This window comes from Pelobates fuscus, chromosome 6 (assembly GCF_036172605.1).
Source record: "Pelobates fuscus isolate aPelFus1 chromosome 6, aPelFus1.pri, whole genome shotgun sequence".
Classification (NCBI taxonomy): domain Eukaryota; kingdom Metazoa; phylum Chordata; class Amphibia; order Anura; family Pelobatidae; genus Pelobates; species Pelobates fuscus.
The window spans coordinates 271,943,648-271,960,233 of record NC_086322.1 but is presented as its reverse complement, the minus strand read 5'-3'; the positions used below and the strand labels follow the sequence as shown (position 1 = coordinate 271,960,233).

Genomic DNA, 16,586 nt, shown 5'->3' with positions numbered 1-16,586 from the left:
GCCAGCAACTCTGACAGGTGCTGAGCTAATGAAAATCTGACTCATTAGTGAGCGCAAGGGAGTGATTACTGTGGTCTGCACTTGTGGGAACTCCCTGCACTGGACTTGTCGCTCACTCTTATGTTCAGCATATCACACTGTATTAGCTTCCAGGTTTTCTGGGCAGGCACCGTGTAGCTGCACTGCCGCTAAAGGCCAAAAATACACTTCATGGCCCAGCTGTTGGCAAATTCCACATCCCGGCCCTATACACACACACAGCAAGTGCCAGCAGCAGAGGCTCCTCCAATCTAGAGCCTTTCATCTTGGTCTATGGATCTGATCTTCTCCATAAGCTTATTTTGCTGCAGCTTTTTATAAGACACGTAGCATATCCTGCATCCACCAGTCCTCTGTAGGAACGGAATTGCTTTATAAGATGTTGGCAGCCATCCCAGTACAGCCTCTCTGGATGCCACCGAATGAGTGAAATCTGAATCCGATTGGTGGAACTGATGGAAATTCAGTTGAATTGAACTTACAAGCAATCCGCTGTCATTTCTATCTGCGCCTACAAAAAGCTGTAATTTGTACCAATTTGAAAGTTCACCACTGGGGAGAAAGCGTTAACGCCATTGAAATATACAAATCGGACATTTTGTATATCCTGTGCATGTGAGAATTACTGATTTTAAAGGAAAACCATAACCACTGCACCTTGCCGTATTGGTTAATGTGTCAGGAGTTCCTGGAGAACGTTCCACTGTAAGATTTTTTTTTTTGTGATTCTTTATTTTGGTTGTGCACAGGATGAACAAACAGCCGGCTTGCGCCACAACAGCGACATCCGGTATAATAGGTGAACATTGGTATTACATGTTATGGCATTGGATATACGGGCACATTTTTTATAATATTTATATGATCTCTAGAACAGTAGTTTAGGTTCACGTTTGCTTTTGAATACGTTAGCATAATGCACATGTCATGGAGAAATAGGTAGAGGAGAGACATAGGATGAGAGCATGGCTTGTGCATGAGAATGTACATATAAGGTTAAGTAAATTAGTACATGAAGTGTATCCAGGAAGCTTATTCAGAGGAGTAATAGAGATGTGAGACAAGGCATGTACAGGCATAGTAAAGACTAATCTATACCTTAGAAGACATGTTAACAGAATGTTAATTATCAACACTTTTACATTTCAAACAGGCTAGTGACATGGAGCTTTCGAGACATTTCCAGGTTATATTCTGGGCTATTGGGGAGAAGCTAAGCATATAGGTATAACGGCTATCTGGCTCAGATGTAGTGTAGATGGCTCCCATACATATATATGCAGGTTGCTATCCAAATGGAGAGTGACTTACTCCCCCAGGGAAACATATCTAACAGGCGGGCTGATCAGTGCCATTGCCTTGCAAGGTGATTAATGAGTGGTCAGTGAGAGTTAGTACCAAAGACAGTCCGTTGGAACTTGCATGGGTTTGATGCCACAGTAGTGGGTACAGTGGAGTGCGCCCGACATCCCCTCCCGGTTCAGCCGACACCCACGTGTGGAAAGTTCCCGTTGGCAGTGGGGGATTTACCGGCTGTTTCACCGTTGCGGTGTTCCTCCGCTTGTGGCCGGTGAGGTATGGAGCAGGGCTGGGATCAGCTTGTGCAGTTTGGTGGGGGCAAGGTAGGTCCACCCTCCAGCCCCGGGCCGGTTCGAATGCCGACGTCTTCGTTCCACAGACCCGGTTTTCTCGAGGGGCCGGGTCCCTCTCCCTGTGGGAGTGACGAGGGGTCTTGACGGACATCTTCTGGCTGTTGCGGTGGGCCCTCCGTCTTGGGTCTTGCCCAGGGTGGCCTTTGGCCCAGGTAGGCCAGTAGTGATGGGTATGGACGTTTTTCGTGCGGCTAGGCCCGAGGGGGTCCGCCGCGCCCTCCGGATCTCGCCTCTCCGTCCTTCTACCCGAGCTTGTGCTGGTATGGCTGTGCAGCATTTCATCAGGGCTTTTCAAAATCGTTGGAAGTGCCTGTCTATCCGCTGCATAAGGTGGTTTATGGAGCTGTAGTGGGTTGCAGTGTGCTCGTTTGCTGTCTCTGTAGGCCAGGGTGCTGTCTCCATTTTGGTGAATGCGGCTAGGCCCCGGTTCTGCAGCATGGTTAGGTGCTGTGGAAATCGTTTAGTTCAGTTTAGTGGGGACCGAGATAACCCCCGCCGGTCCAGGGGGGGAGGTGGAGTGATCAGCAGGAATGTCAGCGTCGGTTTGTGAACCCGAGGATCGGCCACTTCCTCGTGGCTCCGCTGCGTGTAGGCCTCAAGCCCCCAGTGAAGAAATTCAACGACCCAGACTCCCCTAAAGTGTACCGTCGGGTGCAGGTGCTTCTCCCGATTATTAGCTGTGGGGTCATCGATCTGTGCGTGCGTGCGGGTTGGCAAGTGAGGCACCCCGTTTTTTATCTCCAGACGTGGGAGCTTGTGCCAAGCACGTCTGGGTTGCTTGGCTGCTAGGCTGCGCCCCTGCAACAATTATTTTAACTTAAATTATTACATGTAATGTGAATTCTATAAAAAATTGACCAAAAACTCTTTGGACAATCAAGAGCTTGTCTGCATTTACAAAGTGCTGGACATCCTAAAAATGCCTTCTACAACGATTCCTCTAAATGTGCAAGGTGGTATTAAATCTATTTAGTGTGTATATATATATATATATATATATATATATATATATATATATATATATATATATATACACACACATACATACTGCAGAAGGGGCTAACATTTTGCCTGCTAGCAATTAGTGATACAAAGTTTAATCACTAAACAGTGAATAATGGTGAATTGAAAACCCCCGATCACAAAATTCAAGTTACAATAACCAATGGCTACGAGTAAGTTTTCAAATTGTATTATTTGTTTGTTTTTTTATGTTTAGTGGATCAACCTACGTGTTCTTCTCTCGTCCAGAATTAGATTTCTGAAGAACTCCTAGAGCTTCCCCACATTTGTCAAATTTTATAATTAAATGCCCTACATTGCTTTATGTCATTTACAATGACTATGACTAAGTGCCAGAGTATGTGGAACCTGTAAGGTGAGTTGCTTTGGGTGTTTTTTTTCAGATTTAAGTTTTGTTTATTTTGTTGTATGTGCATAAACATGGGTGATGGGGAAGGGTACAGAAGGAAGGGGGGAAGGGGGGTAGGGGGTATACATATTTTTCCACATAAACAGTCTCGAGTCGCAGCTCGCAAGTACCAATAACAGTATGCTCTTTCACATGAGGCTATCTAATACATCCGGCACTCCTGTTCTGCATGTCCCATAAATTCAGTCAATAATAGCAGTGTAGAATTACAGCGTGTACCTCACATCTAGTTACATTCACACTCCTATGTATCGGACTGATCAGTGTATGCTTAATGGGTGTCGGCGATATAATGCTGTTGTTGTGCCTATATATGGCCGTCCAACTGTTTCTCCCAAAGGCTTGTCCATTGTGCCCATGAAACTTGGAAGGCCATTCTTTGTGGGGCAGTGGTAATGGACATATATTCGTAAGTATAATATTGGTGTATTTTGGTTAGGAGTTGGGATTTAGACGGGCATTGGGGTTGTTTCCACTGAGTTGCGATAAGATTCCTTACTGCTAGTATGATTAAAGCCAACTTGCGTTTGACATGTTTTGGGGTCATTCTTGGGAATGAAAGGAATAATCCCGTGTGTATGTCTAAGGGAGGTGTTGTGATGTCTATGGACTCTAGTACATTTTGTGCCGCCTTCCAGAGGGGTCTGATCCGTGGACATGTCCACCATATATGCAGCATTGTACCCGTCGCCGCGCTACACCTCCAACAGTGTGGCGGGACGGTTCTGTATATCGTGTGTAGCTTTTGGGGTGTTAGGTACCACCTGTAGATCAGTTTTTTGTGGGCTTCAATGTGTGAGTAGCATTGTGTGAGGCCTTTCAGTGCCTGCGTGGATGCAAGTATTTCTTCATCAGTTAGCAGTGTTCCCTCGTCTGAGAGCCATTGGGTGACATAAGCAGGAGTGTGTGGTGGCATCGATTTTAAGAGTGTATGATAACATAGCGCAAGGGTTTTGGGTTTAGTTGGTGTTTGCCAACATCTGTCATACAGCAGATCTATTTCTTTGGAACACATGCTGTTAGCCGCTGGTGTATGTGCTACATGGGATGGGATCACGCTCTGGAGTTGCATGTAGGGAAAGATTGAGGAGTTGGACAACTGAAATTCCCTCTGTAAATCTGGGAATGGTTTGATAGTGCTGTTCTGTAAAATTTGGTCCATTGAGGTGATACCCAGTTTCGTCCAGGACTTCATTGAGAGCCAGGGTGATATTGCCCTCAAGGCTGTCAAAGGAGTGCGGGGGTGGAATTTGTGTGTGGCATTCTGTGTGCGCCGTAACATGTCCCACTGAGAGATGGTGAGCAATGTGGTCGGGAAAAGGTTCCCTTTTGTGGGGCGAAGCGACTTAGGAGTCAATAAGATATCTGTTAGAGGTGTTGAGCCTGCTTGGGTTGTTTCCATATCTACCCATTGGAATACACCTTTGGGTGTGTGTAATTTAACCGCGGTTTCTAAGATAGCCGCTTTGTAGTAACTGTATAAATCCGGTAGGCCTATACCTCCATCTGCAGTGCGTTGTTGTAGGAGGCGGCGGGCTAGTCTGGGTTTACGAGATTCCCAGATGTATGAGGATAGGGTCTGTTGGAGCTTTTTAAAGAATGCGAGTGGAGCCTTCAGTTGCAAGAGGCGGAATATGTAGAGCAATTTTGGGAGTAGGGTCATTTTAATGGTGTTTATTCTACCTAACCAAGACAGTTTGACTGGCTTCCATTGGAGGCATATCGACTTACAAAGAGGGAGCAGTGGTTGGTAGTTGTAGCGGAACATGTCATTCGTTGTGGGCGCTATTTTGATCCCTAAGTAGGTAATGTGATCCTTTCTCCAGTCGAAGGTATATGTTTGAGTGAGGTATCGGATCAAAGAGTGGTAGACCTATAGGTAGGGCTTGTGTTTTAGATTGGTTTAGTTTGTAGTATGCGAGTGTGCCATATGTGTCTAATAGTTGTATTAGTGTTGGTAGGGATGTTGGTACATCACTTAGTGTTAGGAGAATATCGTCCGCAAACATAGAGAGTTTGTATTCGGTGGAACCTATCGACATTCCTTTAATATTTGGGTGGTGTCTGATGATGTGTGCCAGGGGTTCCAGGGAGAGGACGAACAACAGGGGAGAGAGGGGGCAGCCCTGCCTAGTTCCATTGGTGATGTTAAGAGGCGTGGATATGAACCCGGCGTTTGCCACCCGTGCTGTGGGGTTATTGTACAGAGCCATTATGCCCGATATGATTGGTAGGGTGAAACCAAACGATTGCAGGACATGCTGCATATAATCCCAGTTGAGCCTATCAAAGGCCTTCTCGGCATCTAGTGCCAGGAGAAGACCCTTGGTTTGGTGGATGTTCGCATGGGCAAGGATATTCAAAATTTTCCTGGTGTTGTCCGAGCCCTGTCTTGTTTTAACAAAGCCAGATTGGTCGTTATGGATTAGTGTAGGGAGGATTTCGGATAGTCTGTTCGCTATTAACTTGGCATAGAGTTTGGTGTCTGTGTTGAGTAAGGAGATTGGCCGAAAATTAGGGCAGTGTGTGGGCGCTTTTCCCGGTTTTGGGAGTGTAGATATGTGAGCTGTCAACATCTCAGGTGGCAGTGATCCCTCAGAGAAGCAGTGGTTAAACAGTGTAGCTATATGTGGGGAGAGGATCGGTGCAAAAGATTGGTAATAGAGATTTGTGTATCCGTCTGGGCCCGGTGCTTTGTGTTTGGGTAGTTGTGCAATAGTTTTTTCTATTTCTTGTATGGTGAATGGTGCAGATAGGGCCTTAATGTCTGCAGGAGTGAGTTTGGGCAGGTTTGCTTCGGCTAAAAAGGCCTGAATAGTGGGGGATGATCCCAGGGTCATCCTTAAGGTTATAAAGGGTACTATAGTACGAGGCGAATGCCTCTACTATATCCTGTGGGTCAGTAAGTTTTCGCTTGGAGCTCGTACATAAGTAGGCTATCTTTGAGTGTGCGACACGTGTTTTTATCTGCGCTGCTAGGAGCGCCCCTGCTTTGTTGCCTTGCACGAAAAAGTTATGTTTATAGCGTCTGAGCATAAAAGTCGTTTTTCGTAGTTCCAGGTCGCGGAGTTTGATTTGTAGTGTCAGAATTTGGCGTTGGAGGGATTGTGTTGGGGCCATTTTATTTTTGTGAGTAAGGGTTGTTAGGTCTGAGATTAGAGCGGTATATTCTCTAAGTCGTTCTTTTTTGGTGAAGCTACCTGCTCTAATGAGCAGGCCTCTAATGACCGCTTTGTGCGCTTGCCATACAGTGGAAATGTTCACTTCGGGGGTCATGTTTGTTTGGAAGTAGGAGATCAGGTCCGCTTTTATTTGATCATTAATTTTGGGGTCCGTTAGGAGGCAGTCATTTAGCCGCCATGACCCTTTCCCTGTAGAGGGGAAGTGTTCTTCTAAAGAGATCGTGATCGGTGCATGGTCCGACCAAGTGATCAGGCCTATTTGGGCTGAGAGGACCTTATGCATTGTCAATGCCGGTAGAAAAAATCTGTCAATTCTTGTATAGGTATTGTGTGCTGGGGAGTGAAAGGTGTAGTCTCGTTCTAATGGATGTAGGATTCTCCAGGGATCTAGAAAGTTGTTTTGTAGTATATGGTTACATAGCGCTGTTGTGGTTTTATTTTGCTTGCGGGCTGACGCAGAGGTGAGTTTGTGGGTTGATGTTGTATCTAATGAGCAGTCTAAAAGGAAATTGGTGTCGCCTCCTAAAATGAGTTCCCCAAATTTATATCTGTTGGTTAAGGCAAAAATATTGTCCATAAATTCCGTTTGATTTGTGTGTGGGCCATAGAAGTTAAGGAGAGTATAAGGCTCATTATTAATGTAGCATTGTATCAAGAGGAATCTCCCTTGTTTATCTCCCACTTTTTTGACTAATGAGAATGCCACAGCTTTGTTGATGAGGATGGAAACACCTCGTTTCTTTTTCTTGTAGCAGGAGTAATAATCGTGGGGGAACGTTGCGGAGTGGAATTTGGGGCGGTTTCCCCACTGAAAGTGGGTTTCTTGGAAGAAAGCGATGTGGGATTTGTGTTTTTTCGCTTCTTCTAATGCCAATCTCCCTTTGTGTGGGGAGTTAAGGCCTTTGGTGTTCAAAGATAATATCGTAAGTGTCATTTATATTGGTGGGGCCAGATAGCTATTTGTGAGGCGGGATAACCTGGTTTGAGCCTCTTACTTTGCAGATTTGTATTTGTCTTCAAATATCTCCGTGAGATATGAGGGTTTGTACTCCTAAACGACCCTGTGTTTGGATTTCCAGTTGCGACTCCACAGCCGTGCGCGCTCTTAAACTGAGCCGCATGTGGTAGTGTGTGCTTTATGCGGTTGGGTAGGTGTGTAACCGGGGATGGGTAACAAATACATCGGGTATAGTGGGGTAACTGGGTGGGGAGAACTATGTACAGGTGTCCGTCTCGGCAAGAGCCTTGCATCTTTAGACGGCAATAACACGGCTCTTTTGAGCCTGGGGGGGGGGGGGGGTTAGCAAGTATCGAGACATTTGACCCTCTATGTCTGGGCATAATCGGATTTGCCCTGGGTTTCTCCATCTCCCTAGCTGTGGATCGCCCAAGTCCATGTTGCAGTTTCAGTAAGCTTTCTTGAAAGGTGATTCACCCATATGTACATGTAGTTCCCCCTTCTTTTATTTATGTATTTATTTATATATATATATATTTTTTTTTACTTTTTTTATTTTTTTAAATTTTTTTCATATGTTTGTTTATACTTTTTTTTTTTTTTGGCAGTTTTATTTATTATTTTTTTTTATTTTTTTATTTACTTTTTTTTTTTTTTTTAATATATATACTAGTTCATTAATGGTGCTTTGCTTGTGTTGTGGGGTATGGTGGACGTTTGTCACGAGCCACTTAGTGGGATTAGTGTGTAATGGTCTTAGGCCGCAGCCGATTTTCTCTGGGAGCGTGGGTGGTAGCCTCATCGGCGTCGCCTCAGTGACCGGGGCCCCGGCACTTCGGCGAGGCCTAGTAGGCGAGCGGGAGTGACTCAGAGTGGGTCATGAATATATACATGCATTAAACAAACATTTTGTTAAATATAATTAGAAAACATATAAGAGGTGGAACTAAGATCGGTTCTCGTAAAAGAGAAAGGTGGGTTATCGTGCCCGTTATCGAGTAAACAGGCGCTAGTGTGGACAGTGTCACTTAGCTGTAGCGACTGCGTTCCAGTCGCTTTGGACCTTCTGCGGCGGTCTGCGTTGCTCTTTGCGCTCTCCCTGTGGGTGTTCTCGCGGCAGAGCAATGTCCCATTCAGCGAGAATCTTCCTGCCGTCGTCTTCGTTGGTGATGTGCCGGTCTGTGCCGGTCTGTGCCGTTGCGCCTGACAATCAGCCTAGCTGGGAAGCCCCATCTGTAGAGCACATTAGCTTCGCGCAGGGCTCTTGTTATCAGGGAGAGCTCTTTCCTCTTCAGGAGAGTGGATGCAGAAAGGTCAGTGTATAATTGAACCCCTTTGAATTTCTCCGGTAAGATTTGTGCTTGCCTGGATGCTCTCATGATCTTTTCTTTTGTTGTGTAATAATGCAGTTTGGCAATTGCATCTCTTGGTGTTGATGCTGGCAGGGCTTTCGGTTTTGGCAGCCTGTGGATCCGGTCAATGAGGAAATCTGACTGGGCGAGATCGGGGACCAGGTGCTGGAAAAGGTCAGTGGCATAGGCCTGGAGGTCTTGGGGGAGAACCTCCTCTGAGATGCCGCGGAGGCGGATATTGCTGCGCCGGTCTCTATCTTCGTGGTCAGCGACTTTTTCCGTCAGGCGGCTTAGCTGGGTTGGCATGTCTGCATAGGCATCCGCCAGGGTGTTGTGAGCGGAGATGATTTCCTCTGCTTTGTCCTCTAGGCGCGACGTGCGATCTCCGAGCGCCTGGATATCGGCCCTGATGTCTCTCGCCATTCTAGACAGCTCGGCTTGTAAGGAGGTCTGCATGGTTTGTAACATTTTGTGGACCGAGAGGTCCGTAGCTGGAGCCATCGACGGTTCCGAGACTGAGGTGGTGTCGCTGGCGTCAGAGTAGGCCGCTGGTGAGCGCTGCAGGTCGGCGCCATCTTGGGCCTGCGAACGTGGCGTCGTCAGCGCTTGTATTTGCAGCACAGATTGCTTCTGTTTATTTTTTTGGGCAGATTTGGATGCCATTCTTGTGGGAAACCTGATGCAGGTTTAGTTAGTGAGTTTGGGCGAAATAAGCTCTATCTATTAGCTGTGGAGGGTCAGTTCATGGAGGAGCTAACAGCTCATGCGACCGTCCGGTTGAGCAGTCAGGCCACGCCCCCGCTTTGGGTGTTTTTAAAGGTATTTTGTATCTGAGAACAAATATGTTTTTGTTTCTTTTTTTGTGTCCAGGAGCCACAGAGAGCAAGTTGTCTTTATTTAATCGCCGTTTTACTCGTTTGAATTTCTTTGTATTTGATCTTACGTCTGATTTATATAACTTTCCGTGGAAGATGTAACAATGTGCAAATATCATCAAAAATACATTTACTATGGGACAGGCTGACATGTTTCTATAAATAAATTTTTTATCTATATACATCAAATATGAAATAAACGTGGGACCTAGACAGAATATATCACTTGGCAGAATTTTTTTTATTTTTTTTGTAATTCTTTATTTTCGTAGTGCATAGCTTAATAACATACAAGCTTGTTATGTTACGACAACTGTGACAAGCATTATTGAGTATACATCTAGATACGGTGTCATAGCATGTGAGAACATTGTACGTTTTTGTGGGATTAATACACAGATGAAACTAAGCACTTTTTTTTTGTTTTTAAAAGTTAGACAGGTTAGGTAACACGCCCAGGGTTGTGCTATTTCTGACAGGTGTGGTGGGTTGTGTGTTGGTTCCCTGGGATACTCCAGGTTTGGGTGTCTGTGAATGCTCGTTGGTGCGAAGTGTAGCTTTAGTTGGTAGACTAAGAGCAAATATATGCTTGTTACAGGTTTGGGTCAGGCTTGTGGTGACAGATGTCAGTGGGTACCTGTCCATGGGCCCCTGTTGGTTTTTGGTTTGTGTTTCATCAGGTGTGGGTGAGGCTCCCTGTTGCAGGGTACTACTACCTGTGGCATCTTAACTAATTCCCCTTACCGTGGGGGGATGGAGGGATGTGTGTAAGGTGGGCGCCATCAATTTGTCTGTTGTGTAGGTCTGTTTGGTACCGTTGGGTGCATGGGTGCCTCATGTATTTAGTGGTAGAGTTTATGAGCAGGATTATACATGTAGTAACAGGGAAATAAAAGGTATTAATATGAGCATACACATCACATGAGGAGGAAGGGGTGCCTGTGGGATGTTATGCACGGGTATAGGCACGTAAGGAGATCACAGCTGAGTATCGTTAATATATGCATAAAATAACAACAAAGTAGTTAAATAATAAAATAAGTAACATAAGGCTATAGGCCTTCCATGGTTGTATAAGAGTTCAGGTTGTCAGCCTGGCTGCTATGAGCAGGAGTGTCGTGGTTGTGACGAGGCAGGTATATCAAGTTCAGGTGTTCTGAGGTCGTTGGTTTTTCGTCGCTTGGTCGGTTGAGGTGCTGGCTGGTGTTTCCCATGAGGTGATTTGGGCGTCGTCTGCAGTGTGCGGTTGTTCCAGGTGAAGTCCCAGTGCTGACAAGAATGCCGGAGCCCCCATCGGAGAGGTGAGGTTGTGGGTGGTCGCTGCGTGATGGACAAGTAAGGAGCCGGTGTTACCCCATCTATATGGTATGTTGGCTTTGCGCAGGGCGGCCGTCACTGGACCAAAAGATTTGCGTCTGATTAGAGTGGCCCTAGTTAAGTCTTGGAAAAACAAGAGTTGGGCGTTCTCAAATTCTAGTGGCGTTTTGCCTTTCATGGCAGTCATTATTAGGATTTTGTCGTGTGTGGTGGCGCATCTCAAGATAACGTCTCTGGAGGTGCTAGGTGAGATGCGGGATGAGCTGGTTACACGGTATATACCATCAAGTGTAATTCTTTTTGCCACTGGGTGCGTCAGGATCGCTGACAGGAGGCGCCGCGTGTAGTGCGGCAATTCTTCAGTGGTGATGGTGTTAGGTATGCCGCGGATCTTAATGTGCGTGCGGCGTTGTTGGTCTTCCAAGGACATTAATTGTGCTGCTAGGACATGTTGTTCTGTTTGCAGCTGCTGGACTGAGTCTTGCAAGGTGGTTATGGTGTTGTGGACTTGTGTCACGTCCAATTCAGTATTAGTGACTCTGTCTGTGATCTGTTGCATGTCCCTTTTAATCAGGGCAACGTCAGCGGGCAAAAGTTTTTGGATGTCCGCCAAAAGCACCTTTACGCCCCCTTTAGTGGTGGGGGCTGAATCCTCTGGTGAGGTAGGGGCTATGGCTGGACCTTCCTGTTGGTCCTGTATGTTTGGGGTCCCCCTTCCCTCTGTTTCTGGGGCGGGGGCCATGTTTGGAGGGGGGTCTGGTTGTTGTGGTGTGGCCAGCCCCGGTTTGATCAGCATTTCCACAATGTCCCTACCTTGGGAGCTGGCTCCGGTTGTAGGCTTTGGTGTGCGGCAGCCCATGCTTAGTGGATCCGGCGGAGGGTGTGCCTGGTGGTCACGGCTATCCCCTTGTCTGCCGAATAGGGCTTCTAGATTGAGGATTGGTGTCGCGTGGTAGGCCGCGGTTTTGCGCCGATGCTTGGGGGCTTGAAAGAAGGGCATTGGCCTGCTCGTCCTGTCACTGTGGGTCCGGGTGTGTGGTTTATTGGGGCAGATGGTCCCCCTGTCGGGAGATATTTGCCGGATTGCGGGCAGCAGACCGGGAGCTCTGTAAGATTTTTTTAGTACAGTTTGACAACTGATCTTCACACCTGTGCTGCATCTATTGCTTCCAGTCTTTTCCTGCAGGACAGCTTGATGTCAGTTTAGAGCAGGGGTGCGATAGGTTGTAGGACTACAGCGCCCATGATGCTTTGCATGCCTTTAGAATGATAGCTGTAGTTTTAAAATATCTGGGGATCTACCTTTGGGACACCCCTTGTTTAGAGGAAATACTTTTTGTATTTACATTTTTGTTCAGGAGTATGTGTGTGTGTTCCTGACTCATTGTTGATTTATTTTTTTTAAATGTTTTTCTTGCAGTAGGGGCTCCGAGATAGGCAATGCCTGTGCTCTCTTTCTTCTGCTTTTCCTCGACTTGTTCCTAATGAGAAGACTAGAAATGCTTAAGGATAACGAAGTGGAGGGCAGACTTACAAGGATCATCGATGGGATTGATGGTAACGGAATAACTGCTCTGCAAAATTCTCAGAAACCTGTCCTAACATAATCTATAGCAGTATTTTCAGAGGGAATAAAATAGGACTCATTGCAGGATGGGAAAAAATGAGCAGAAAACATGTTGTTTTGGAGCAAAACTGGTTACTATTAGAGAAAATAAATTAGAAAAACTCACCCAGCATTAATAACCGTAACCAAATCTGTATATTTTTACCAAACATGTGTAGGGTTGGAGTTTTCCAATATTAATGAAAATGTTTTTATTTTAGAAAATTGAATGGTTTGAATGAATCTGTATAATAAATCACAGTTGAAGAAGCCTTGACAGGTCACCACGATTAATGCAGATGTCTTTTTAAATGGTATTTAAAAATGTGATATCTCCTTTTTTTTTTTTCTCCAGTCTGAAAGGAATAATATCAAAGTGACCGGAATTGAGTCACTTGTTTTCCAGCTCTATTGCTATAAATAAAAACAAAAAAAATGATTGATGGCTTGTAGAGCGATAGATTCTAAGCTATGCTCTGGATATTTCGATACTTGCAGATGTTCTGTCCAGCGTTTACGAACCGATTTGGGAAGATTCCTTGTATCCCGACTTGTATATGCCAACTGCACACTCATGGTCTCTTCACTGGGCATATCGAGATGGCCGACTTGTGAACCTGCCCGTCAGCTTGCTCGTAGACGGTGATGTCATAGCTCTTCGACCAGGGCAGGAATCATTTGCCTCTTTGCGAGGGATGAAGGTAACCAACCGTTTAGGACCAAACCGGTACTGTGCAGTAAACTAAAAAAAATGTGTCCCCCAATAGGTGGTGATGTAAAAACATGAAGGAACCCTGGCATTGTAGGTTTTCTCTGGGTATATTTGCATTTGGATCCAGCAGTTTTCTAAGAAGACAATCTTACTGGTGTGCATGCAAAAAAAGAAAGTAATGTAGAAAGCCGTCTAGCATTCTTCATTCAATCAAATCTAATTGACCCATTTCGGTCCATGAGCGGACAAAGAGATTCTACTCCTTAAACTTTGGACTAGACTGCGTTAGACTACACTCTCTCCTGGTTCACACCTGATGTTTAATTACAATTGGCTTCAGCCATTTGTAGATATATAGACAGAGCTGTCTTTATTGTGAGTTTTCCCCATCTTTATTTACTAATATGCAGAAAAAAATGGATTGAAGTTGAGATGGACAAGGGTGTTTATCATATTTCCACAAGAACACGTGCAAAATAGTCTATAGACAGACATAGAACTGTGTGATCATGCTTACTGCGGAGTGGGAAAAGTGTGAATTCACTCGCAACTTCCCTGAATAGTGCAAATCTTTCAATTGCAAACAGCAGGTGCTTCTTACCAACCTTTATGCTATATTCTATGATTCCATCACCCTTTCAGAAGGCATTCTAGGAAAAGTACCAAACTCTCTGATGACGGTTTCCAGTGAGTTGGTAAAAAGAAAAATGGTTATATGCTTGATGCACGAGCATGAATTCAGTTATCATTTCTGCTTTGCATATAGTATGCTGTCTAATTCAAACAGTAGAATGCATCACTCACTTACTCTTCACAGTTTATTCCACGTTACTGTGCTAGGTGAAGTCATGTGATCGCTTCCTTGTCTCTACTGTAGGATGATGAGCACATAGTGCTGGAACCAGGGGACCTCTTTCCTCCTTTTTCCCCTCCTCCTTCTCCCCATGCTGAGGGTAAGAAGGTCCCCCATGACCCACAGCAACATCACTTGTTTCGCATCCTGAAAACACCTGTAATGGACAATGTCAGGTAAAGACTTCACTGATATCTCTATGGTGGTTATAATGTAATACTAGTGAGAGGATTCCCCGTGTTTTACTTTCTAACAAACTTAGAATCTACAAGTTTCCCCATGTATGAAATGAATACATACATTGTCACTGTTTCACCCAGGTGAATATGGTTCAGGCAGCCATGCACACATACCTGGGTACTGATGACTTTTTTTTTGACCATTCTTTCTTGGAGCCAGGCTGTGTGGGAAACTGGTTTCATAAACAAAAAAAAAAACAATTGTGTAGGAGTAGGGGAGCAGTATAGAAGTACAGAGCCTTTACCAAAGTAAGTGCATTAGCAAATATTTTCCGAATTTTATTTTTAATACTTTGGATCTCTAGGTTTAAAGGTACACTTTAAACAGTTAAAGCATTTCAGCTTAGTGAAAGGCTTTATGTGTGAATATTGTGTCCTCCTTTTTTTTTTTCTTAACTTTTTGCAAAAGATTTTAATAGTTACTTCCGGTTTGGTTAGCTCAGTAGAGAAAATAACTCTCTCTCTCTCATATGATGTGCAGGGTTACTGTTATCCATTCCAGGGGACAATAGCATTAGAAGCACTTTTATTTTCTAACCCTCAAGATACGTTAATGTCAGACGACAGACCTTGTCACTGTGATGTGCTGACTGAGCATTGTGGGAAATGTAGTCTAGTGCAAGGGTAGCCACCGCTGTCTTAATGCTAAACATAAAAGACTCTGAGTAGTTGTTGTATTCCCTGTTTCTTGTTGTCACACATTCTGAAAGTCTACAAACCTGTCTCTTCTGTTCTTTTGATGTTCTGACTGAGCACCGTAAACTCGGAAACTGACTTGATCGGCTTTCTATCACGCTCACATTTCTCCAGTTTTCTGAACTGTCTTTCACACGCTTACTTTCTAAGGAACTGACTGGATCAAGTACACTTACATGCCTTCTCCCTCCTACTCTAAGGAACTGGCTGGATCAGGCCCTCACTCACCCAGTAACTGCCCTCGATAATGAGAGGTTCACGGTGCAATCAGTGATGTTGATTTATGCTGTACCCAGCATTGCGGTGAGTCATATGGCAATAGAGAATCCATGTATTCTGCTGTGCCTCCATCACCATGAATTTCTCTGATCTCTGTCTGTTTTAACTTTGCAGATTACCTTCCTTGTTGTTAATGTTTTGCGACTTCTCTTCCATACATCGGGCATCCCTCCTGCTCTCTATGCAGTGTTACAGCTACAGGTACAGTGATTACATCTGATTACACTTCAATCTGTTGTACAGATGTCTACTTACATCCATGTTATGTTCACGTTTGTTTGAATGTTATCTCCCTGCATTGTTCTGACAGATTTTGCCTCTTATTTTTGCAGGTGAATGCGGTGTTGCCAGTGCTTCCCCTTCTCTTCCCTGTTATGTGGATCTTGGTGATGGCTCTTGGAGAGGCCCGTGTGCTGGCCCAAATGAGCAAGACTTCCCCATGTGCACTGGTAAGGAGCTGTCAGTATCAGATAGGGTCCTGCTCATGTGATTTGAACTACATTAAATCTGGAATCAAATCTCAATTATGTAGAAGAAAATCTATGCATCAATTTAAAATGCAAGTTGATTCTGAAAAGGAAAATTGCTGTACTCTTATTCCTTTTTTTTAATTTTTATTATTAAATGGAAACTACAGGCATCAAAGCAACTTTAGCTTAAAGGGGCACTACAGGCACCCAGACCACTTCTGCCCATTGGAGTGGTCTGGGTGCCAACTCACACTACCCTTAACCCTGCATGTATAATTATTGCAGTTCTTTATAAACTGCAATAATTACCTTGCAGGGTTAACTCCACCTATAGTGGCTGTCTACAAGACAGCCACTAGAGGGCACTTCCTTCTCTATAGCACAGAAAACCTGTGCTAGAGCGTTACTGGACGTCCTCACGCTGTGTGAGGACCTCCAGCGTTGCTCATTTCCCCATAGGAAAGCATTGAAAAGTATTTTCAATGCTTTCCTATGGGGAGCTCTAACATTAGGTCTCCCTGGCCTGTGAGCAGGATCAGTCTCGCCCACCGGCCGACGCAATGACTGGAAGGAGCGGTGGCGAGAAGAAACCACCGCCGAGGGACATCGGCGGGGTGTCAGGTAAGTGACCTGAAGGAAGGGGCTTTCACCCCTTCAGCTACTGGGGATTGGGAGGTGGGAGGGAGATGGGACCTGCAGTGCCAGGAAAACTGATTGTTTTCCAGGCACTGGAGTTTCCCTTTAATAAAATAGTCTTGGTGACTATAGGCATGAAAGCAACTTTAGCTTAATAAAATAGTCTTGGTGTATAGATCATGCCCATGCAGTCTGACTACTCAACTCTCTGCCATTTAGGAGTTCAATTACTTTTATTTCTGTTTATGCCGCCCTATCCACACCTCCCCTGGCTGTGACTGACACAGC

At 45.0% G+C, this 16,586-nt stretch overlaps 1 protein-coding gene across 2 annotated transcripts in view; it reads left to right on the top strand.

Moving 5' to 3' along the window:
• The window catches only part of TMEM94 (transmembrane protein 94), a 49,696-nt gene that overhangs the window by 11,977 nt on the left and 21,133 nt on the right, over nt 1-16,586 (top strand). For both annotated transcript variants that reach the window (XM_063459141.1, XM_063459140.1), the window contains exons 6-11: nt 12,228-12,364; nt 12,912-13,114; nt 14,003-14,154; nt 15,114-15,216; nt 15,307-15,393; nt 15,525-15,641. In XM_063459141.1, the coding sequence (XP_063315211.1) occupies nt 12,228-12,364; nt 12,912-13,114; nt 14,003-14,154; nt 15,114-15,216; nt 15,307-15,393; nt 15,525-15,641 (799 nt within the window). The remainder of the gene's footprint in view (nt 1-12,227; nt 12,365-12,911; nt 13,115-14,002; nt 14,155-15,113; nt 15,217-15,306; nt 15,394-15,524; nt 15,642-16,586) is intronic.